This window comes from Sminthopsis crassicaudata, chromosome 3 (assembly GCF_048593235.1).
Source record: "Sminthopsis crassicaudata isolate SCR6 chromosome 3, ASM4859323v1, whole genome shotgun sequence".
NCBI lineage: Eukaryota > Metazoa > Chordata > Mammalia > Dasyuromorphia > Dasyuridae > Sminthopsis > Sminthopsis crassicaudata.
Window position 1 is genome coordinate 480,783,141 of NC_133619.1, and position 25,900 is coordinate 480,809,040.

The 25,900-nt window shown below is 34.7% G+C and overlaps 1 protein-coding gene across 4 annotated transcripts in view; it reads right to left on the reverse strand.

Annotated features, from left to right (window-relative positions):
• CDK8 (cyclin dependent kinase 8) overlaps nucleotides 1-25,900 on the reverse strand; it is a 123,501-nt gene that overhangs the window by 48,021 nt on the left and 49,580 nt on the right. For all 4 annotated transcript variants that reach the window (XM_074303614.1, XM_074303613.1, XM_074303612.1 and 1 more), the window contains exons 2-3: nucleotides 12,652-12,727; nucleotides 144-254 (exon numbers count right to left, since the gene is read on the reverse strand). In XM_074303614.1, the coding sequence (XP_074159715.1) occupies nucleotides 144-254; nucleotides 12,652-12,727 (187 nt within the window). The remainder of the gene's footprint in view (nucleotides 1-143; nucleotides 255-12,651; nucleotides 12,728-25,900) is intronic.

Genomic DNA, 25,900 nt, shown 5'->3' on the forward strand with positions numbered 1-25,900 from the left:
GGAACTATGCAAAGCAAAAACACTATGAAAGAGAATATGCACATCCATACCTATTTATTTCTATTTAATGAATGGATATCAATGCCTATATATGATTTTCAACTCTCTGATCGTCAAATCAATATAAATGTAATATGCCTTACCCAGAGGTCATGCTCAGCATAGTCAAACAGAAGCCACACTTTCCTATCAGCATGAGACAAAAACACCTTTTGAAGAGAGATGACATTTGGATGCTTAAGTTCTCGAAGTAGCTGCAAAGCAAAGGAAAACCATTAAAGAAGTTTTCACATACACACAAATGAATAGTAATAATGTATCCTTTTTGCCTTTAAATCGGAACAGATTTTCTGTTTTCTATATTAAATATCTAATCCAATAAATAAAAGCTTAAGTTATTAATTTGAGTTTCAAAGTATGAGACAAAAGAATGATAAACAAAATTTTTACTTAAAATTTTGCATGTTTCCCAAGATTATCAAATATAAAAGTCTTTATATATAGATGAAGACACATTTCACATTGTCAAGAGATTATCTTACTTGTGTTTTTTTCATGTTTTTATTTTATCCCTATTTAATTTAAATGAGCCAGAACATTATTCCTCCTCCCCAACATATACCAATGTTAACAGTAAGCATCTTAAAACATTTTAACTAATATATTTTGTTTTTATATTACCTACATTCTCCAATCATATGTATCCCTTACATTCTGTCCTCAAAAAAGCAGTGGGGAAGATGCTTTCTTGAATCACTACAATTTTACAAAATTGAATTATTATTATTTTATGGCAATTCTTTACGTTGTTTTAGCCAATGTATACATTGTTTTTTGGCTGTTTCCTTTACAATGGATCAATTCTCTGTTTCTCTACATTCACTTTATATATATACACACACACATATATATCTCACATCACTTTTTTTTCAATAGCATACTATACTGAAGTACTATAATTTGTTTATCCATTCACTAAGAGATGAGTATCTACATTTTTTACCCTGGTTCTTTACTATCACCAAAAAAAAAAAAAAAAAAAAAAAAAAAAAAAAAAAAAAGCTACTATCACTATTTTGATGGTTTTAGTCAGTGACCTCCTTGGAGTGTATATACTTAGTGAAATCTCTAAATCAAAGAGAGTACATGCACAAAATTACCAATTTTGGTTAAATAAAGTTTTTTTTTTCTTCTCACAAACAAAACCAATGCAGCTAAAATTAAAAGGAAAATGAAGATCAGGGGATAGAAGCAAATCTTTGCAGCAAGTTTCTCTGATAAAATATATACTAAGTCAAAATTATAAGAATAAGGACTCCTTTCCAATTGATAAATGGTCAAAGATTAAGAACAAGTGAGAAATTGAAAAGGAGAAATTAATCAAACTGAATGTAAGAAAGTCACTTAACTAATAAATAAATCTAGAAGTTGCTTTTATGGAAAAACTAACAAAATAGATAAGTCATTATTTAATTCGACTTTAAAAGGGAAAGAATAGAAACAAATTAACAGTATCAAAAATGAAAGGGAAGAATTCACGAGTAGTAAAGAAGAAATTAAGACAATTGTTAAGAGATGTTTTGGAATGTAAATGAAATATCTACAAAAATATAAACTACTTAGATTAACAGAGGAAATTAGGTACTTAAATAACCCAAGTCTCAATAAAAGAAATTTCCCAGGCCATCAGTGAACTTCCTATAAAAATTTCCCAGGCCCAGGTACATTCACAAATGATTTCTACCAATCATTTAAAGAGAAATTAATCTGAACACTATATAAACTATTTAGAAAAATATCTGAAGGAGTCATACCAAATTCCTTTTGTGATACAAATATGATGCTGATATCTAAAATCAGGGAGAGCCAAAGCAGTGAAAGAAAATTATGGACCAATTTCCCTAAAGAATATTAATGAAAAATTTTAAATAAAACACTAGATAAAAGATTAAAGCAATATACCAAGAGGATCATACAATGAGGCCAGGTGAAATTTATAACCGGAATACAGGGCTGGTTTAATATTAGGAAAACTATCAGCCTAACTGATATCAGAAATCATGATGATCTCAATACATCATGCAGTAAAAGCCTTTGAAAAAATACAGTACCCATTCCTATTAAAAACACTAGAGAGCAATGGAGATTACCTTACAATAAGTAATGGTTGTTTAAAACCATCAGCAAGCATTATAAGGATAAACTAGAAACATTCCCAATATAATCAGACATGAAGTTAAGATGTCCATTATATCCCTTCTATTGTTTAATATTGTACTAGAAATATTAGCTATACCAATAAGAGAAGAAAAAGAAATGAAAATTAGAACAGGCAACAAGGAAATAAAATATCATTTCTCAGTAGATTATATGATAAACTTTAAAAATCTTACAGATCAACTAAAAAACTATGTGAAATTATTAACAATTTTAGCAAAGTTGCAGGATACAAAATAAACTCACATAAATTAGCATTTTAAAATATTATCAACAAAGTCGGGCAGCAAGAGAATGAAAGGGAAATTCCATTTAAAATAACTGTAGACAATACAAAATACTGGGAGTACCTGCCAAAACAAACCGAGGACTTATATGAACACAACTATAAAACACTCCTTTTCACGCAAAAAAAAGTCAGATCTAAATAACTGGAGAATACTAATCTTTGCCAAGAAAACTCCATGGACAGTATGGTCCACAGGATCACAAAGAATTGGACAATACTGAATGAATGAACAATAACATGTACTGTGTTCCACAAAGAAAGGCTAAAGATAAATTTCTGCCCTTCAGTTCACAATCTAATGAGAAGTCGAAGGAGAAGTAAATGTGTACAGACTAGCTATAAACAGGATAAATAAGAAATAATTAATAGGGGAAAGGATTAAACATTCTAGAATTAAAAAATTAATTAAATTAGAATTAATCTAGAATTTAAAAAATAGTCGACAGATCTCTAGATCCAGTGTGCTTCTATCTTTCTATTGACTACAATTGCATAAATTAAATCATAAAATGCTCCTGAAAAAAAAATTTTTAAGTAGCTAGAGAAATAATCAGTGCTTATGACTAGACCATGTTGACCCTTCATCAGAAAAAACTCTTCCTAAGCCCCAATTCTCCTCATATTAGACTCATGACAAAGTCCTATTGCCCAATATAATTGTTCATCCCTGTGTGATATTTTCCTAGCTGCTTACACAATCCTATCAGGTCAGCTATAGCTTGTTCTTAATTTTCTGGCTGCCTACATTTGCCACACAAAGCAATTAGCAGGGATGGATTCCCATTTTTTTTTTTTTAAAGAAAAAACTTAATAAATACTATCCCATCTAAGTTATTGCTATCTAAACTGAATGAATCCTTATATATAAGGCCTGCAGGGCCACAGAGCAATTCTACATTGTTCCTTACTTCTTTGAATCTCCTCCTTTATGTAGAATTGCAACTTCCTTTGAAGTCACAATCAGCCCTAATCTAGATCCAATGGGGCCAATTTAACTATCACAAAACTAACTGATAAACTGACATCATGTAGGGATTATTCTAAACTTTTACCACTGACATAAAAGTACCAGTCATTCCATTAAGATACCTTTTCACATCTTGCCTGAAGATGACCAACTTATGTATCTTCTTTATGTTTTATTTGACTTTAAGATTCAAGTTCAAAGTTTGCATTATCTATTTCTTCTTGATACACATGAAAGAATTTCATACCTACTAAATATAAATGACATTCAGATACTACTGGAGAAAATTTCCATGTTATGAAATAGCTATTTAGGGGGCTTTTAAGTGAGTCATTTTACTTTATATATGTAATAATCCATGCACATGAAATGTCTAATAGAATGTTCTGGTACTACTCCCTCTCTGACTTGGAAGTAAAAATCAGGGTGTAGGGCTTGGAAAAATAAAAGAGTTAAACTTACTTTCTTGAAGATGCTATGCTTTATATTAAATACTCTCAACATTTTTGAGTTGATAGGAGGTATTAAATAATAAACAATTCTCCATGTGAATATCAAAACTTTAGATCTGTTTCATATATTTACAGCATATGAATAAGTATGAGTATGGAATAGTACAATAATCAACAGAAGACAATATTGTGTTTTCAAGCAATTTGTTCAACGATAAATTGACAACACATAATTGAGATTGTTTGGCGCAACTCTTTGATCCATAAGTTTTTATAGATAGAATTTGTAATACAAGCTTAGTGCTTTATACAGTATACAAATATGTCAATTAGCCTAGTGATCTCATCGTTTGGTGTTTCCCCCCCTCCTAATAATAGCTTTTAATTTTCAAAATACATGTGAAGATAGTTTTCAACATCTAACGTTGCAAATTGTGCCAAATTTTTCTCCCTCCCTTTTCCCTCCCCTAGAAAGCAACTAATCCAATATGTTAAATCCAATATGCAATTCTTCTAATTATATTTCTACATTCATCATGCTGCACAAGAAAAATCAGATCAATAAATGAGGGGAAAAAAAAGCAAGCAAACAACAACAAAAAAGATGGAAATATTATGCTGTTATCCAGATTCGGTCCCCATAGTCCTCTTTCTGGATGCAGATGGGTCCCTCTGTCACAAGTCTATTGGAACTGGTCTTTTGCTTGTAATGTTCTGGTTGGTTTTCTAGAGGTCTCTGGACCAGCCTTCGTTTTAGCAGAGTAATCACCACGAGAATAGCCAGGGATAAAGTCCAAATTCTTTATTGTGTCCTTGCTTAGGGCCCAAGCAACTTGGTTTCAGTGGAGGAAATTGCAGGAGGACAAACAGGCCAGTCACCACAGTGGTGTGAGATGGAGTGAATCTCTCAGAGTCCAAGGGCTGGTGTTCCAGCCTCCAGCCACCACAAAAGTGGGAAATGGAAGGAATGTGTCTCTGAGTCCCACCCTGGCTGAGTTTGTCTCAGTTTATATGCTCTATTATAACTAGGTCATTTACAGTATACTGAGTATAAACCAATCATTGTATCACCTGGAAACCATTATTTATTGTAAGATTAAATCAATCCTACTGAACTTGAGAATTATTAATCACCATGCTAAACTAGATTACATTAATTAGATTACATATAACTTCAACGAAATAGTCATAAATTATTTGTGTTGTTTTGGATACCAAATAAAACTGTTTTGGGGGCAGCTAGGTGGCGCAGTGGATAGAGCACCAGCCTTGAATTTAGGAGGACCCGAGTTCAAATCTGATCTCAGACACTTGACACTTCCTAGCTGTGTGACCCTGGGCAAGTCACTTAACCCCGCCTAAAAAAAAAAAAAAAAAAAGTAATCAAATAAGACTGTTTTGTAAAAACTTCTCCACATCTAGGGTTTCAATTAATTTGTCAATATAATGAATAACCTCTGGGGATGCATCATTTGATAGTATTTCCTTCCTGTTTTTGAAGATTAAAATATTCTCTTTTCAGACAATCTTTATCTGATACCGATCTGATAATTTATTCATTATTTGTGGAAAGAACTTGTTTGGCTATTTAACACCATTATTTAATACAATTCAAGAAGTAGTTATTGTTAATCACATAGTAAGCATCTCTTCTATGCCAGACCCTGTGCTAAGAGCTGGGTAGACCAAAAGAGGCAAACAGCTGTTCCTGCCCTAAAAGGGCTCACAATCTAATGAGGGAGAAATAAGCCAACAAATATGTACAAATAAACTATAGACAAGATAAATGGAAATAATCAACAGTAAGAAGGCACCAGAATTGAAAGAATGTTTTAATGTTTCCTGTAGAAGAAAGGATTTTAGTTGTCACTTAAAAGAAGTCAGGGAAACTGGGAGGGAGATATGAGGAAGTATTTCAAGCATGTTATCGGGCTAGAAAACTCTGAAAAGGTGTACTTGAATCTAAAGATAGCAGAGTGCTTAAAGCTAAGTACCTACTCAATATGAGAAAATGATTCTATATATATACTTAGATGATTTGGTGATGTGATAGCTCTCCTCATGATTGGCAACTGCAGAATGTGTTGTGGTGACGTAATCTCAGGGAAGGACTGGAGGGCTGATGGAGAAGGTCAGAGTCTCTCTGCCGCAGCATGTTCAGAAGAGGAGACTTCAGGATCCAGACTCCAGAGTCCAGGATTCATCTTATGATTAGCCATGGGGCAGCTTGCTTGCCTCCTTCACAGTTGGTCTCCTTCACCTAGGGCCAGGCTAGCTTTTTGGGAGACCTTCAGGCGGGCCTTGATCTCAATGGAGAAGTAAAGTAGGACAGGCCAGCCACCACGAGTCTTTGTCTTCCTTTTCTAGGTCTGACTCTGACCACTTAAATACTCCATTACAATTAAATCCATTCATCATACTGAGTATAAGTCAATCATTATATCACTACAGAACCATTATTTATTGTAGGATTAAATCAATCCTACTGAACTTGAGAACTATTAATCACCATGCTAAACTAGATTACCATTGTCCACTGACTTAATACCTTGTCCTAAGAATCCTTGCTTCAAATATACTTCTCCAAAGTTCCAGCCCTCTACATCTCCTGCTTTCTTTCCTTTTAGAACACAGGTGGTCACTCCCTCCCTGACTTCTCAGGGAAGTGAAAACCTCAAAAAGGAGATGATTATGCCACCCCTGACTTCTCAGGAAAGGAGGTGAAAGCACCAAAAAGGAGGTGGATCATTCCCTCCCTGATGTCTCAGGAAGGGAGACAAAAACACCAAAGGGAAATGGGGAGTCAAGCCAGATTTTGTTAGTGGGTTTCTGAAGGGTCTCACTTAAAACAGGTATATATAAATCCATCAGCATGGGAAGTATTACACAAATACATAGCAATAAAGCACAGGCTAATAGTGATGATTATCCCCACAGCCAGCACAGGCTCAATGTGGTATAACAAACATTAATTATACATGCAAGTAGTGATACAACAAACAATATGAATTGACATGGTATTGTAAAAGATTTCCATAAGTCCTAGAAGGAGGATATGTAAACAACAATCATACATACTCCTCCTTCAGCAGCCAAGAGATAGTCCAAAACCAATCTATTGTCCATTACTTCATGTGTCAGAGAATCCAATGATTCTTGAGGTTTTGAAGTTCTGTAACAATCTTATCAACAATTTTTTGATGTTCCTGTGTCAATTACCATACACATTGTTAACAGTCATGCTTTTTCAGTGGCACATGTAGTCAGAGATGGAAATATCCCATGTTTCTTGAATTTTCTCCTTTATTTTGAAGTTATTTCTCTTTTTATGTCTCTCTCTCCAGGTGCTTGTTGGCACCAATCTGATTCCTTCTCCATCTGTAGAGATACAAGCAAACCCTCTCCCCCAAGCAATTAACCTATCTGATCTCTTCCATTCACTACTTTTGGGATCTCTCCTCATCATGTGGCAATTATATTGGAGCTGCTCGCACTGGACAATGCCCTTCTGTCAGAATATAAAACCTGTATTTTCCCAATTATAATCCCTTTTTCCCATCTAATTGCTTCTTGGCTAATAGATCATGTAATTCCTTTCTCCATGTGAATATAAAAAAAAAAAAAAAATCAGATTGCTTTTCTGATGATTGATCATGTAGATCATGTAATCCCTTTCTCCCATCAGATTGCTTCACAGTTGACTTAACATATCAGAGTACTTAACTTCTAAAGACTCTCTGGGTGTTACCTCGGCTGTCATCATGCTCCAGATGTTTTTTGCCTGGGCCCCAGGAGCTGGGCCCCATCTCTCATTTCCCTGAGTCAATACATTCTGATATCCAATAGAAGCCTCTGTTGCATTTTGGACATAGGATTTTGGGTCTTGTTCTCTCACCCTATCTTCTCACTCGATCTCTATGCCAACATTGAGCTTTCAAATGCCCTACTTTACCACAGCATTGAGGAGTCTCTCTGGAAGTCCCTTGCCAAAAGGGACCCTTGTCTTCCCATGTTCTGCATCACAGCCTGGGCATAAAAGGTATTTGTGCCCACTGTGGCACAGCGTCTTATGATCTCCTTTAGAGAAGCATCCTTGTGTAGATCTACTATAATTCTTCTACAAATCTCATTAGCATTTTCTCTAGCAAGTTGTTTTATCATAATTTATGTTGTTGCATTTTTACGAATAGTTTGTATGACAGCTGTCTGCAGACATTCCACAAAATCAGCAAAGGGTTCATTTGGAACTTGCTCTATTTTCGTGAAGGCTTCCCCTCTATCTTGTTTTCCTGGGAGGGAGCCCCATGCCTTGATAGCAGCAGTAGCAATTTGCTCATATGCTGCTATAGGGTAATTAATCTATACTAAAGTATCTACATAATGATATACATGCTAGTTGATCAAAGGTGACTGGTATATTAACTCCATATTGCTTATTTCTTTGTATTCTACAAGGTTCACTATACTTAGAAAGCCAGAAGTTTTGTCCAGGTTCTTGCTATAGATTTCCAATCACCAGGTGTTAAAATTTCAAAAGCCAAATTCTCTAATATTATTTTAACATAAGATGATGTAACCCCATAAAGAGTACAACCTTTTTTCAGATCTTTGATAATTTCCAGATCAAAAGGAGTGTTATCTTTTCCTGGCTTGACCTGAAGAATCAAATTCTTCAATTACAGGGTATGCTTTTATTTTTAAATCAGATATACCCTGTCTTTTTTTAGCTTTAACTAGTGCCGTTTCTAATCGTGTCATAAGGGGTGGACAAAGCTGCTTCATGGATGGTGATTGTGTCACTGCTCCTCCTCCTCCTCCTCTCTCCACCCATGAAGGGGAAGTTGAGAAGGAAGAGTGATGAGATGGGGAATGCCTAATGGTTCCTGCAGTAAAGCACCACACTCCTTAATTTCATCAACATTATACTTAACTCGTTTCTTGTCTAATTCTTCATGCTTTTCAACTATTTTGTCAGTACCATTCCCCTCCTCCTATTTCTTCTTTTTTCTTATTCTAATACTTATGTAATTCCTTAAAACCAATTGTATTATGTTGTATATATGGAATGTTTCTTCACGTATTGAATCAGGACCATTATCACTGTAATATTCAATTAATTGCTCTCCCACTAGTTTCCACTTATCTGGCTCTAATTTTTCTTTCTTAGAGAACCCAAAGAGGTATGTACTCTAATGTTTTGAAGAGTTCAATGATCTGCTTTCAAGTTACAATCAAACCTTGGGTTTTTTTAATTAGCTTAACTATGCATTCTACACACTTCCCTTGGGGTGGGGAAGATTTTTTTCTAACCATTTGTCCCATTTCAGCTGAAACACTAATTTAGCCCTTACCAAAGTTTCCTGCCTGTCTATTTTTGTATTTACCCTATTATCTGGGTCACAGGGGCTTGCTTCTCCACTCGTGTGAGTCAGACTGCTGAGTGTAAATCCTTACATCCAGGTTCAAGCACCAAAGGAGGCAGGCAAGACTCTGGGCTCTGTAGTCTGGAGCCTGAAATCTCGTCTCCTGAGCATGCTAAGGCAGAGAGACTCTGACCCTCTCCCTCAGCCCTCCAATCCTTGCCTACGATTACCTCACATCACCATATCATCCAAGTATATATTTATAGAATCATTATCTTACATTGCATTGAGTAGGTAATTAGCCTTAAGTGCTCTGCTGTCTTTAGATTCACATACACATTTTCAGAGTTCCAGCCCTCTGCACAAGCAGAAGAAAATGATCAGAGATAAGAAATGAGGTGTCTTTTTCATAGAACACTGGACCAAAAAGTACATATTAGATAGTAAGGTGTAAATGACTGAAAAGGTAGGAGGGGCTAGTTTATGAGGGCTTCCAGAGTATTTTGCGTTTGATTCTGGAACAAATAAGACTTAGTCACTGGAGTTATTGGGAAATGGGCGGAGGATCGGGTAAGAGAGCAAAGGCTGACATTGTTAGATCTGAGCTTTAGGGAATCACTTTGGTGGCTTAAGGAAGGATGGACTGCAATGGGTACAGATTTGTGATAGATCGATCCACCAGAAAGCTATTGCAATAGTAGGCATGAGTTAACACACAAGTAGTGTCAATGTCAGAAGAGAGAAGAAAGAATATTCAAGAGATGTTGCAAAGATGAAATCAGTAGATTTTGACAACAGATTGATTCAGCAAGAGAGACAGAAGAGGAGTAGTCAAATAAGTAGGAAAAGAACTAGGGGAAAAGCAGTATCCCAAAAACATGGAGAAAATAAGGTATCAAGGAGAAGGGTGATCAACAGTGTCAAAAACTACAGAGAAGTCAAGGAGAGTCAGGATTAAGAAAAGGCATTTGGTTTAGCAAGTACAAAACTGGAAACTTTAGAGAGTAGTTTCGGTAGGATGATAAGGTCAGAAACTAGATTATAAGGTGTTACGAAGAGAATGAGAAAAGAAAAAGTATAATAAAAGTGAGAAAGACCATTGGATTTACCAGTTAAAAATCACTGTTAACTTTGGAGAGAAAAGTTTTGCTTGAATGATGAGTTTTGGGTGAATGATGAGATAGATTGTAGAGCTTAGAAAAGTGTGAGAGGAAAGGAAGTAGAAGCACCTATTATTGCAAACGGTCTTTTCTATTTTATCTATAAAAAGCAGAAGAAATACAGAATGATAGCCAGGAAAGGAGAATCAACTATGTATAGCCACTGTCCTAGACCTAAGATGACATATATACAAAAAAGCTGACAAAGTGGTAAAGGATTTTACAAAAGATTGCAATTAGACAAACTATCAGAAATTGCTTGGTCAGTTTTGATTTAAGTTTATTTAGTTTACATACTATTCCATTCAAAACCACATCTACATGATTAAAGGATCTCTCAATACAATATTCAAGAAGCAAAAAGTAAATTAGGATGCAATTTTCTAATAGATCTCAACTTAAGGAACAGGAAAAAAGTTGTCTAATAATTCCTATAAAAAATACAAATTTAAAGCTGTCAACATCATAAGTACTATATAAATATGAGAAGGATCTGTGAGTTCTTCAGTATATGGAATTCCTTTCTTTAATTTATCAATGTATTCTCTTATGACTTAATAGATAAGTTTTAAGGAGTTGCCTAAGGCACATAAAGGGTAAAAAAAACTTCATCCAGTGTCACACAGCTAGTATAGTATATAGTTTATGCAGGAATCAAACCTAGGTCTTCCTGACACTAAGCTCAATATCCTATTCATTATTTCATACCACCTCTTTAAATTTAATTCTTAAAATTATGAATGTTATGTACACAGTACACTATGGAACAGTTTTCCAGGCTTCTTCATATTTATACATAAAAAATTTTCAAACTCAAAACAACATCAAGTAACATCATTTGTTGGTGATTTTTATGTAAAAGTTCCTTCAACAGCAATATAAATTATAAAGTATTTGAAGTCCCTTTCTAAACTAAGATTTTTCCAACTGACTGACATAGATTGTTTATTAAGAAGTATGTAAGGGTATAATTCCTAAAACTCATGTTATTTTTAACATAATTATTTTAAAAAGACATCAGCTGATAGGATAAAATAGTATAGATTCTAATTCAAATCCTTAAATCCCTCAATAATGTAAATTAATAAATCTGGAAGAATATCTTTAAAATATGAACAAAAACAAAAACTCTAGCAATAAATGGATGAACAAGTTCATATATAAAGTATTTATTAATATTCAATTACACACAAAAATACCATTCAAAACTGTGATCCAAAAAATATGTATTTTGCTTTGCACAAATGATTAAATAAGTAGAAGCTATGAAAACCAACTATTGAAATATTTATTTTTAAGCTCATCTAATTTTAATAATCCACGAATCTTATCATCAAAAGAATTTTTCTATTACTTAAATATTCTGGGGGCAGCTAGGTGGTGCAGTGGGTAGAGCACCAGCCCTGAATTCAGGAGAACCTGAGTTCAAATCTGGTCTCAGGTACTTAACACTTCTTAGCTGTGTGACTCTGGGCAAGTCACTTAGCCCCGATTGCCTCAGGAAAAAAATAAAAATAAATTAAAATTTAAAATTAAAAAAAAAAAAAAAAAAAAGTATTCTGCTATTAATAGAAATGGCTGACAGAGTGAGCTCCAGGAATGTAGAGAGTGTTTTGTATCCCTAAGCACTTAGTACAGTCCTGTACATAGTTAAGTGCTTAATAAATTCTTGTTAACTTGACCTCACTTTTAAGATTTTCAAGGCAATTTATAGATGTATTACATTTATTGATCTTTGCAATACACCTATGAGATAGGCATTACAAATATTCTGTTAATGCTATTTTACATATTAGGAAAATGAAGTTCAGAGAAATTTGGTCAATGTGGGTCCACAGTCACACAACTATTCAGGACAGAAGATAGGAAACCTTTATTTTTCTCCTAACATCAAGTCTGGTATTCTTTCTACTACCTTCGGCAATCTCATTTTCTTGTGAAATTAAATACATAGTTTAGATAAAATACAAATATTTATGTAAGAAAGAGCTGTTCCTAAATAAATGAAAAGTTGAAGACCACATTTATATATGTGGTAAAAACTGCTTTAAGTTCAATTTTTAGTTTTAATAATTACAATATTCACTACAAAAAATTTTAGTGCCAAGAAAATTGAATACAAATGACAGCAAACAAAGTCACTCAAAGTCATTGATGATAATAATAAGAATAACAAGAATGAAAAGAAAAGAACTTTACTTACTGCTATTTCTCTGCATGCTGACATAGAAATCCCAGTTCCTTCTATTTGTTTTAAAGCATAATCTTTATCATCTTTCCTATAAAAACATAAAAAAAAATTTAAATGAACATTGAATACAGAATTAGATTCACTATACAGAAAACAAATATGTAAATAAATAGTATCTCTACATAATAAAAATCATTAAGCAAATACATTCTATTAGAAATGAAATGAGATGATTCTGGTAGTTTCCAGATTTTTGTACAGATCAGCAAAATAATTCATCTGAAAACTATATAAGATGTTTACTGAGCTAAATGTAAAAAATTCAGAAATTAACACATTCTTATTTATTAGATATCTCATACTTGTCCTCTAAGCATCTCAAACTCAAATCCAAAGCAAAATTCATTATCTTTCCTCAAAAACTCATTCCTCTTCTGAACTTACATAAAACTATCATTTACTACCCTTCTGAGTCACCCAAGTACACATCTCAGATGGCATCAACTGTTCAATCTCAGTCATGCCACATTATCCAATCAATTGCCAAATTTAGTTATTTCTATCTCCACAACCTCTTTTATATATATTTTTTCCTCCGTTCTCACAACTACCGCCATAATCCAAATCTTCACTACCTCTCTCACTTAAACTAGTATGATAAATTCTTTTTACTTCCAGATTCAATCCTAACAAAGTCTAAAGTGAAGAAATATTCTGGAAAAATGAGCAAACAACAACAAAAAAAGAACCTGGTGGAGATGCTCAATACACAAACCCAGAAGAAAACAACTTTAAAACATCCACAAGCAAAACCTCCAATGAAAAATATGCAAATACAATATGTTGGATACAAGCACAAGAATTCCTTGAAAAACTAAAGAGGTTTTTTTTTTTTTTAAGAAAGCAAGAAAAACGGAATCAAATAAAAGCAATAGAGGGAGAGACATGAGAACAATGCAAGAAAATTATGAAAACAGAATTAGCAGTTTTATTAAAGAGGCAAAAAAAAAATACTGAAGAAAAAAACTCCTTAAAAAGTAAAATAAAGCAAGTGAAAGCAAATAAATTCCATGAGACAATAAAGAGACAATAAAACAAAATCCAACAACTGGAAAGAAAATTTTTTAAAATGTGAAATATCTCATAGGAAAAACAATTGACTACAAAATAGATGGATTGAGAGATCATTTAAGAATTATTGGTCTACCTGAAAACCATGAATAAAAAAAGGACCTAGACAAAATGGACGTTGAAATTAAATAGAATTTTCAAACACTCTTGATGAAAAGACCAGAGCTGAAGAGACATTCTGATATTCAAACAAAAGAATTAAGGAGTATTAAAAAATAAAGATGAATGAGATATCATAAAGGATCAAACAAGGTTAAACTATTTACATTCCTATATACAAAGATTATATATGTAACCCCCTAAGAACAAGATTATCATTAATTAAAAAGGAAATCTACTTAGAAATCTATAATGTTGAAATGATCTCAAAAAAAGCTTGAAAAAGGGAGGAAAAAAGAATGCAGAGAGAGAAGGAAAGGATAGGAAGAGAGGGGGAAAATATCTCCCACACAAAAGATATACAAAAGAGAGCTTCCACAATGGAGGAGGAAATGGGAAAGAGATAAGGTGACACCAGAACCTAACTCTCACCTGACCTGTGAAAAGGAGAGAAGCATATAACACACTGTTGGGCAGAGAAATGCATCTTACTCAACAGGGAAATAGAAGAAAGGGCTAAGGGAAAATGGAGATAGGTTGATTAGGAGAAGGGTAAATGTTATGGGTCAGAACTTGAAACATGGTGCCAAGTAAGTGGAATAGAGGAGACAGTGGTTAAATCTATTTAGCATTGATTTAATCCTACAACAAATAATGGTTTCCTAGTGATATAATGAGTGGTATATACTCAGTATGGAATATATAAGGAGGAGCTCTCAGGGCCAGAAAGGACAAGGGCACTAGAACCTCTCCAACGCTGAGACAGATTCATTCCATCTTCAACCTTTATTGTGGCTGGACCTTGAAGCTGAAACCCTTGGAGTCAGGGAGATTCAGACGCCAGAGAAGGCAGTCAGGCAGAAGGAAGGAAGACAAAGAAATGGTGGCAGGCTGTCCTGTGGAGAACACTAAAACCAAGATCGGGAAGGCCTCCAGAAAAACTAGCCAAGCCCCAAGTGAAGGACACAATAAAAGATTTGGACTTTAATATCTGGCTGCATTTGGGGTGATTATTGAACTGAAACTAAGGCTGCCTCCAGAGACCCCAAGGAAACTCCAACAAGAGAAGATTACATTTTAAAGAAGATTATTACACTGAAGAATGAGACAGCTAAATGTGGAAGGATGATTGTTGTAAAAGGTTTTAGGAAAGAAAAGAATGGTTTTTTTGTTTTATTTTGTTTTTTCCACACTTTTCAAAAGCAAATCTTTATTTGGGCACATAAGTATTTTACTAAACATATTCAATTAACTTGGTTTTAACATACTTTCCTAACTATATCATCCAATACACCACTTCGTATATTCCATATTACAGCTAAACTAGATTAATCACTATTTACATTACTTTCCAGTATCTGCATTTTTTCCTTACAATGTTTCCTTTCCTTGAAATACCTTTTCCTCTCAATTCCTTAGGCACTCATTTATGAAACCTGATGCCATTTCTTCCATGAAGAGTTCCTATAGCACTAAATTCCACATTATATGAAAGCACTAAGATTTCATATTTAATTTTTTTTAGATACATGTTTTTATTTCCTGCATATCATGAGTCTTGGTTTCCAATCTTTTTTTTTTTATATTTTTTATAATATTATCCCTTGTATTCATTTTTCCAAATTGTCCCCCCCTCCCTCCACTCCCTCCCCCGGATGACAGGCAATCCCATACATTTTACATGTGTTACAATATAACCTAGATACAATACATGTGTGTAAATACCATTTTCTTGTTGCACAATAAGCATTAGATTCCGAAGGTACATGTAACCTGGGCAGACAGATATTAGTGCTAACAATTTACATTCACTTCCCAGTGTTTCTTCTCTGGGTGTAGCTACCTCTGTCCATCATTGATCAACTGGGAGTGAGTTGACTCTTCTTTATGTTGAAGATTTCCACTTCCATCAGAATACATCCTCATACAGTATTGTTGTTGAAGTGTATAGTGATCTTCTGGTTCTGCTCATTTCACTCAGCAACAGTTGATTTAAGTCTCTCCAAGCCTCTCTGTATTCCTCCTGCTGGTCATTTCTTACAGAGCAATAATATTCCATAACCTTCATATACCATAATTTACCCAACCATTCTCCAACTGATGGACATCCATTCATCTTCCAGTTTCTAGCTACAACAAAAAGAGCTGCCACAAACATTTTGGCACATACAGGTCTCTTTCCGCTCTTTAGTATTTCTTTGGGATATAAGCCCAGTAGTAGTACTGCTGGGTCAAAGGGTATGCACAGTTTGATAACTTTTTGGGCATAGTTCCAAATTGCTCTCCAGAATGGCTGTATTCTTTCACAACTCCACCAGCAATATATTAGTGTCCCAGTTTTCCCACATCCCCTCCAACATTCATCATTATTTGTTCCTGTCATCTTAGCCAATCTGACAGGTGTGTAGTGGTATCTCAGAGTTGTCTTAATTTGCATTTCTCTGATCAGTAGTGATTTGGAACACTCTTTCATGTGAGTGGATATAGTTTCAATTTCTTCATCTGAGAATTGTCTGTTCATATCCTTTGACCATTTATCAATTGGAGAATGGTTTGGTTTCTTATAAATTAGGGTCAGTTCTCTATATATTTTGGAAATGAGACCTTTGTCAGAACCTTTGCTTTTAAAAATATTTTCCCAATTTGTTACTTCCCTTCTAATCTTATTTGCATTACTATTGTTTGTACAGAAATTTTTTAGTTTGATGTAATCAAAATCTTCTATTTTGTGATCAATAATGATCTCTAGTTCTCCTCTGGTCATAAATTCCTTCCTCCTCCACAAGTCTGAGAGGTAGACTATCCTCGGTTCCTCTAATCTATTTATTATCTCACTCTTTATGCCTAAATCATGGACCCATTTTGATCTTATCTTGGTATATGGTGTTAAGTGTGGGTCCATATCTAATTTCTGCCATATTAATTTCCAGTTTTCCCAACAGTTTTTTCCAAATAATGAATTTTTATCCCTAATGTTGGTATCTTTGGGTTTGTCAAAGATTAGATTGTTATAGATGTACCCTTTTTTGTCCTTTGTATCTAATCTGTTCCACTGATCTACCGGTCTAAGAAAAGAATGTTTTTAAAAGCTGCTGTGATAAATGACATAAAGAATCCAACAGGAAAGAGCAGAAGTATTGCCTTGTTGAAGTGATGACACAGTTGACAAAAGATAATAAATTTTAAATGGAGCTAGTCAGAATGGTTTCTTAAATTCTTCCACCTCAATGAGTAGGAACAAAGGAAGCCAATTATCTGTTTGGGATTTGGCAAAGTTTGCCTTTTAAAAAAAAAAAAGTGAGCAAGGGATTCAGGAAGAGAGGCTAAAATGGTCTGATGAGTTTACATAGACGTCAACATTGGGAGGGAAGAGATACATGGAGTCAGCAGAGGGGTGATTTCCTGGTCACAGAAGGGGAGTCCAATATGCTCTCCTCTGTTATATCCAGACCCTTTTTACTAAGCAGCCATCACCATTTGAGGTCCAGGTTATCTAAACATATCATCCAATCCAGATCCTGCTAGGTATACAATGGTCCCTGAGACATTCTTCTTCATTCTAAAATGATTCAGTGCCTGGCTCAGTCTTTCTCATTTTCTAAATCTTAAACTCATAATAGAGTATTTCAATCTAATATCGATATCACCTTAAATATCCTACCCCCAGTCCCACAATACTCACATTCTAATATCTATTTTTTTTTCAATTCTACCCTAGCTATACTCAGAGATGATCAAATCCCCCATCTTGCTTTCACTAACTTCTACATTCACAGGTTCTTATATTCCTTTATCTGATCATAATTTTTTATCATTACACCTTCTTGGTCCCCAAAAACCCCTAAATCTCTCACTGGGACCTCCATCTACTCCATTCTCTGTCACCTTCACCCAGGCTCCCCACCCTCAGTGAAGCTCTCAGCTCTCTCCCACTGTCCCCTTGCACTATTGCAGAGCACACCATTCACCCACACTCACTCAACCTGGGACGATTTTCCACCTTCTGGCTCATTCACTCTTACTGACAACTGCTGAATATGAAACAATGCTAAAAATGCCTACTACCAAGTCAGAAGGAACTGGTGGCCCTGGGCCTGAGTCAAGAAGACCTGAGCTCAGATCTTCCTAGCTTGATGACACTCTATGCTTCAGTTTCTTCAACTCCCAGGGCTGTTGGGAAAAGTAAATGCCTGGCACATAGAAAGAGCTCTATAAGCACTTATTCCATTCCATTGTATGTTATCTCATCTGAACTGTGCCAAATACTTCCCAGTAAAGATTTCATATTCATAAAGCAGATTAGAATATTGGAGGGAACATCAACATGAAGAAGCAACGAGGCAGCTTCAAGTATATATGGAGGAGGGAGATAGGACGAGAAGGGAGTGAGCAGACCTAGAAAAGAGCATTCTATAGCACGCTACATCTTCCTAGCCACATAACTGACTAAAAAGAACCCAGAATAAAAAATAGTACTGCAAGCTCTGTGAGAATAGAAACCCTATTAGTTTTTGTAATATTATCCTCAGCACCTAGAACAAAGCCCGACACAGAATCAAATTACCATTTGTTAACAATTTTAAAAGCACTTCATTCTGTAGAATAAAATTCATTTTAAAGGCTTTCCTCCAACAAGCTAGTTCTCATGCATGTTAAAATCATAGAAACCAATATTCTGAAAGATGCAACACAATTAACTTTGTTCAAAAATGAAGCGTTTATTAAGCTTACCATTCATTCACAAGGTATGAAATTAATTGTATTAAATGCTGGGATGCAAAAAAAAAAAAAAAAAAAAAAAAAAAAGTCAGACAGTTCCTGCTCTCCAGGAGCTTACATTCTATTGAAAAAGCAGATATAGCAGGCTTTAGCTGCAAGTAAAATGGAAAAGTCCATGATCCTTAGGGTACAGCAAATGGCAATAGCTCTTTTTTATATTTTCATTTGGTGGTGGTGTTTGGTCTGATTTTCATGACAAAAGAACTTTCTTCCTGGCACTTGCAGGAACAGTTGCCAGCTGCATCTCCAGAGGTTGCTTCCAGGATGACGGCTATAGACACTAGGTTCAAACATGTTATTACTAATTATCTGTGTTCTGGGTCCTGGGCTGTCTCCATCAGGGTCTGAGGGGAAATGGTAGCCAAGGGATGGTGTTGATTTGACTTGCCTGGCACATGCTGTTTATCTCTCTCAGGATGCCTTGCTTCTTCAGCTAGGTTGGCTTACTGTCCTATCTGTATAACTAGACCTTCTCCAATATCTCCTAGGGCTATACTGGAAGCAGGGATAACTAGATCTTCTCCAAATATCTCCAGGGATATACTGCAAGCAGGACTGGAAGTGGTCTGGTACATATCTTGTAGATGGAAGACGTTTCTTTTTATCCCTGTGGAAGTTTTATTATCATGATGTTCTGATGGCTTATATTCAGTAAATGTACCTATGATAAAGAAGCATTACGTGGTAATGGAAAGAGCATGGCATTTCCTGTCACTTAATATCCTTTGTTTCAGTTTCCTCATCAGTAAAGGAGGAAGTTGAACTAAAAGCTCTCCTAAATCTCTTTCAGCTCTGTTGCAGCCACTCAATAATCTATTAACTACATCTATAATGCTCTATATTGGAGCATGATTAGTACAGAGTCCAAATGGAAGTTCAGAAACTGTAATGTTCCTATTTGCACATGATATACACTGATTTCAGGTAGTTAATAACCATTTATTAAGCATCTACTATGTACCAGGCATCCTTTTAAGCAATGGGGATAAAGTAAGGCAAAAACAAAACAACAACAACAACAACAAAAAAAAAAAAAAAAAAAAAAAAAAAAGACAAGAGCTCAGTCTAACAGGGAAGACAACATACAAACAACTATATACAAAAAAAGATGAATGGGAATAGTCTCATGGAGAAAGCATTAAGATTAAGGAGGACTGGGAAAATCTTACAGAAGGTAGAACTTTAATCAAGATCTGAAGGAAGACAGGGAAATCAAGAGGCAAACATGAGGAGGGAGAAAATTCCAACATTGGGGGAGACAGCTGGTAAAAATGCAAAATAGGGAGTTAAGAGTGTCTTATGCTAGAAATAGCAAGAAGGCCAATATCACTGAATTACAAATCATTTGGAGGGGAATAAGGTGTACCACTGGAAAGGCAGGAAGAAATGGCTAAATTATGAAAGGTTTTAAAAGACAAAATGAGTTCATATTTGAACCTAGAGATAACCAATATGGAATCTGTGGAGTTTACTGAATGGGACAGGGTGGGGGGGTGAGGTGGGGGGGGTAGACATGATATGATGTATGCTTTAGAAAGATCATTTTGATAAGTGGAATATGAACTGGATGGAGAAGTGATGAAGTCAAGGAGACCAAACAACAAGTTACTGCAATAGTTTAGACATGACTTACAACAAAGTGGAGGAACTATCAAAGGAAAAAAGAGGACAGACATAGAGAAAGTTGTTGAGAGGTAGAAGCAGAAGGACTTAAGAACTGATTGGATATGAGGATAGAGGAGGCTAATTGGATGAGATGTCAAGAAAAACACCCACATTTCAAGTATGAGTGACTTGGAGGATAGTGATATCCTAGAAAGTAATAGGAAATTAGGAGAGAGGAAGTTAGTGGAAAAAGATAAAGAATTTGGTCTGAAGTATAACGAATTTAAAATGGAATTATATATATATGACATTCAGTGCAAGATGCTCAAGAGGATGTTAGACTGGATGTCAGAAAGACATGTCATCTGCATGGAGATTCAAATCCATGGAAACAGAGGAGATCACCAAATATAACAATAGGGTTACTTTAATGGAAAATTAGTGAGTAAAAACTCATTTGGATTAAAGGCATTATGTTGTTATACAATACATTTTGTACAGCAATACGCATTGTTATATAAACCTGAACAAGTCATTTAACTTTACAGTAACATTAGATAACTTTAACTCTTGTGATCACAATTCACCAGAATATCTTCATGAGAATTCCCTCCAGCAATAAAACCAGAGACACGTATGAAAAAATAAGAAATTAAAATTCAAACAGCCTATACTATGAAAATCAGGAGTTTGAAAACTGCCTATTGTACTTTAATATGCAATTATGTAGCCCAGTAGGTAAATTGAGCTTTGAGTTAAGAACTGAGTTCAAATTCAGCTCAATGTACTAGCTCTGAGACCCTAAGCAAGTTGCTTCTTGTCAAGCTGTCTCAAATTCCCCTGTAAAATGGGAAAAAATAGCAGTACTACCTCAAAGGACTATTATGAGGCTCAAATAAGATAATAATTATAAAGTGCCTAGCATAGTGCCTGGCACATAGTTCCTTAATAAATTCTTATGATAGGCAGTTGGATTTATAACTCGTAGAGCTTGCCCATTTGTTTCTATGTGTGGTATATGTAATGTAAATGCATATATGTATGTGTATTCCACATATAAAATTGATGATAACACACATACCACAGCAGACAGATAATGAACTGGGCCTAGAATTGAATGGGGGGAGGGGGTGGGAACAAGCTGCATTGCACATAGAAATAGTACTAATATTCATAATAATTCAAATACTTCCAAATACAAAAACCCATCTTTTTTAACACTATTATTCTCTTGGCAATTCCAAACAGCTGCAAAACAAAGATTACCAATCTCAAAAGAATTAATGTTGTCAGTTATTCAAAGGGCAATGGAAAAATGGATGGTATTGAGAATATTATCAACTAAGAGATATGTACCAAAACTAACATGAAAGATATCATCAGGGAGATATGTGACTTGAAAAGGAGATGACCAGTCATACAGTAAAAACAAGGAATGAAGGAGGGACAGCTTGTCTTCACAGGAACACATTTAATGTAAAGAAATAAAAAAGAAAAGGGCAGCTAGGTGGTGCAGTGGATAGAGTACCAGCTCCTAATTCAGGAGGACCTGAGTTCAAATTTGACAGACACGTAATACTTCCTAGCGTGTGACCCTGGGCAAGTCACTTAACCTCAATTGCCTCAGCAATAAATAAATGAATGAATGAATAGATAGACAGACAGGAAAAAAAAAAAAAAAAAAAAGGAAGTTCCTGGCTCTGTACTCAATAGGTAGACCTCTGGCAGAGCCTATATGAAAAGACAGAACCAAAGTTGCAAAGGATAAAAAGGCATGGATGGGCTTTGATTTATAGTGCTAGAAACAGTACCCACTTTCTTTTTTTTGGGGGGAGGGGCACGAGGTAATTGGGGTTAAGTGACCTGTCCAGGGTCACACAGCTAGGAAGTGTTAAGTGTTTGAGGCCACATTTGAACCTAGATTCACCTGAGTCCAAGGCTAGTGCTTAACCCACTGTGCTAACTGGATAGCCCTTAGAATAAATCTTAATGAATTCATTCATTTTTAGTTTATATTGTACTTTTTCATTTGAGCCTGAAAAAAAAAAGATTACAAGCCAATTCTTAGAAAATATATTTCTATGCAAGTTTTCTTAGAAAAATTAAAAAGTTTATAATTCTAGTTTTTGAGTGATTTCTTTTTCAAACTATCAAATAAAATACAAATTCTAAAATCACGTGGGATATAGTTTTTAAAAAAACAACCATGAAGTTGCATATAATTAACATTTTTCTTTCTAGTCGTTAAAATATTAAGGTATGCCTTCAGGTTCCTATTATTCCTTGATTCTCATCACAGGTATGCAAAAAATCTTACAAAGGAATTTTAGGCCATATCTGATTACCTTTGACAATATGAGTATAATGATCAGTAGCATTTCTCTCCTTACTTGTTGAAAGGTATGAAAGATTTAAAACCATAAGCAATCTCAGAAAATATCCCTAAAGGAATTTATGTGACAAAACAGAGAAAGTCTGTTGTCTAAGGATGAGAAATCTTGGAAGGTTCTTTGTAACTAAAATTTTCCAATGTAATACAGTCCTAGGAATGAAGGCCTCATCAAAATTCTCACTTGGAATTCAAACCTGATTCATGAATGGTTTTGCCAGATGGACAGCTTTATGGCTGAGCCTGTTAGCTTTTGTATTTCTGATTCATTTTTACCTTGCTATACAGACAGCTGCAAGGCTGAAAAGACCATCAGCCTTGGAGGCCAGAAAATAGCTCTTGTTCTTTTCCTTTTTTGGCAGGCTAAATGGGCAGATCTGGGAATGCCTGGATTCTAGCAAAGCACTTGACAAAATCTCTTAAGATGTTCTTATGGAAAAGATGGAGATATGTGGGTAGTACAGTTAAATACAGTTGAAAACAAAGCCAAAGATTGGTGACAAATGAATAAAAGTCTTTTAGTGGAATTTGGATAAAACAGTTGATATTACTAATGTTTACATAGCACTTTAAGATTTGCAAAGCAGAAATAGCATTGTGTTTTTATCAAATATGCAGATTACAAAAATTACTTGGGAAAACTACTAGATTTTCATAGGAGGATAATAGGCTGAATCTAACAATATGAATTCTATCATTCTACCAGGAATAATGTAAAACCTTACAGTTTAACTTTAAAAAAAAATCAACAATCAAAGTATAGTATGAGGGAGGAATGACTAGAAAACAATTCATGTGATAAAGAACTGTGGACTTTAGTGTAATGCATACTCAATAAGAGTATTGGCATGGCAGACTAAAGAGCCAATGTCATCTCAGGATGCATTAACGGAGGCATAATATTCAAAATAAGAAAAGCTTGGAAATATTCTGTCCTATTCAGAAATTATCTAGAACATAATGATTAGTTCTGCTCATGACATCTTCTATGGGACACAGGAAAGGGTATGAGACACAGCTCTGTGACCCTGGACAGGTCATCTCTTCACCTCTAAAACAAGGGAGTTGAATTCAATGGTTTTTAAGGTTCTTTCCAGCTTTTAAGTTTCTAAATTTATGATTCTATGTTTAGAAGAGGACAAATCAGATTTAAGATGACTTGAAACTATAAGTTGCTGCTGAAAGAATTAGGGGAGTTTAGCTCATGAGAAAAAAAAATTAAGAGAGATCTAATAGTTTTCTTCAAGAAATATATCTGAAGAACTGTCATAGAGAAGAGTAATTAGACTAAAACTGTTTTGCTTAGTCCAGCTTGGACCAAATTTCTTGGTCAAAAAAATTTAAGAGCTTTCCTCCCAATTAAAATTTTGAAAGACATCTGCTAAGTCCTAAATGGACTTGTTCTCTCCAACTCCAATTATTTACCCCAAATGCCCATCTGATCATACCATTCTCCTCCCTTTCAAAAAGCCTAAAATACCTTCTAGTTACTGACTCATTGCTAATTGAGGGGCTTGTCTCATTTATTTTAATACATCATCCATTTTTGGTGTCCACTTGTCCCCAATTCTTATCTGCAGCTCTGAGTAGTTATAACATGCACAGGGGCCACACCCCAATAAAACTATCTAAACAGGTTAACCCAGACTGAGGGTAAAGGATAGATCTCCATCTATCAATGAGTTAGGAGGATGTCTATCTCAATTTTGTGAAGACTCCCCCAGTGGAACGGACAGATGAAAACTTTTTTCCCCCCAATGGCCAAGCAGGCATTGTGGAGTGCTTGCTTAGAGCTTGGTCAGATATTGAAGTGACCAAAGTCATCTCCTGCATCCCAAGCCATTGCCATAGTCCCTCTAAACCACAGTAAATAATTTTATTAATTTGCTATTGACAAATAAATCAATTCTCAAGTGGCCAACCTCTTTTGGTGGTATCCCTGGCTTGATAAATTTGATAAACTAATCTAAATTACTGATCCACTATTATTGACAACATATTCAAAGCCTTCCCACCTTGGTAAAATCTGCTTGTGCTACTGCACTGACAAGTCTATTAAAAGGAGAAGAAGGTAGAACTTTAAATAAAAATTAATTTACACTAATAATTTTACTCGAATAAGTCTTTTATCCTAGAATGAAACTAGGGATTATCAAACTGTTTTCATATATAACTAATTTAATCTTCTTTGATTGCAGACATTTTCTTAAATTATACTATACTACATAAGTAATCAGTTTATTAATTAAGCACATTCTTTACAAAAATGCTCACTTTCCTCTCTCCCATTATTCCACATTTCTTTTTATTCTACCAATTTTTAAAAAGCCATCAGATTCAATTTATTTCTCACCCTATCAATATTATTAGTATTGATTCTACCATAAATCAAATGAATACAGTGGTTAAAAAAAAAAACCAAAACGAGTACTTACTGATGAAAGAAAAAAAAAATTGGTTTTCATATTTAGCCTTGCATGTGAAAATAAAGTTCTATTATGCCACTAACCTTAAAAATTTTTAAATATCTTTTTTCCACAGGCTTCTAGTATATCTGAACTATAAACATAAAATATAAATATATAAATAATAGTTTCTAAGTTTCCTGCTTAAAATAAGATGCATATAAAAAATTAATAAAGCATATATCCCTTCTTTTAGTTTTTACATTCTATTGTTATCATTTCCAATGTCCTTAAAAACAAGTCAATAGTACTCTATAATCCTTATGTATTTTATATTTAAAGTTAGACAATTCTAACATCTGACACATGGAAGGTACCATAGAATCTGATCCAATCCTTCATTTTACGGAAAGCTGAATTAAATTAAGTATAACTACAAAACCCCCAAATCCCTCACTACACATCCCCTTACACAAAGATCAGGATGCAGGGGCAAGAGGGAATTATTGTGAAAGAATATTTTGCATAAAGAAAAACAATATTTGATTAAAAAAAAAAAAAAAAAAACTCCAAGTGGATACAATAACTATTGGTGACAGTACAATCCTTTCCACATAGTGCTCAAACAATATTTGTTGAGTTTGTTGACCAGGAAGGTGGCTTAGAAACCTACCTGGCTTCTGTGACCAGGTCAGAGAGTCTATTAAAGCAGCTCATTGAATTTTAGAGCGCTCAGGAACTTTAAAAAGCAGACCCTCATTTTACAGATAAAGAAATTGAAGTCCAGTGGGGTGTCAAATAATTTGCCTAAACTCATGGTATATTAAGGGGCAATTCTAAAACAGTGGACAGA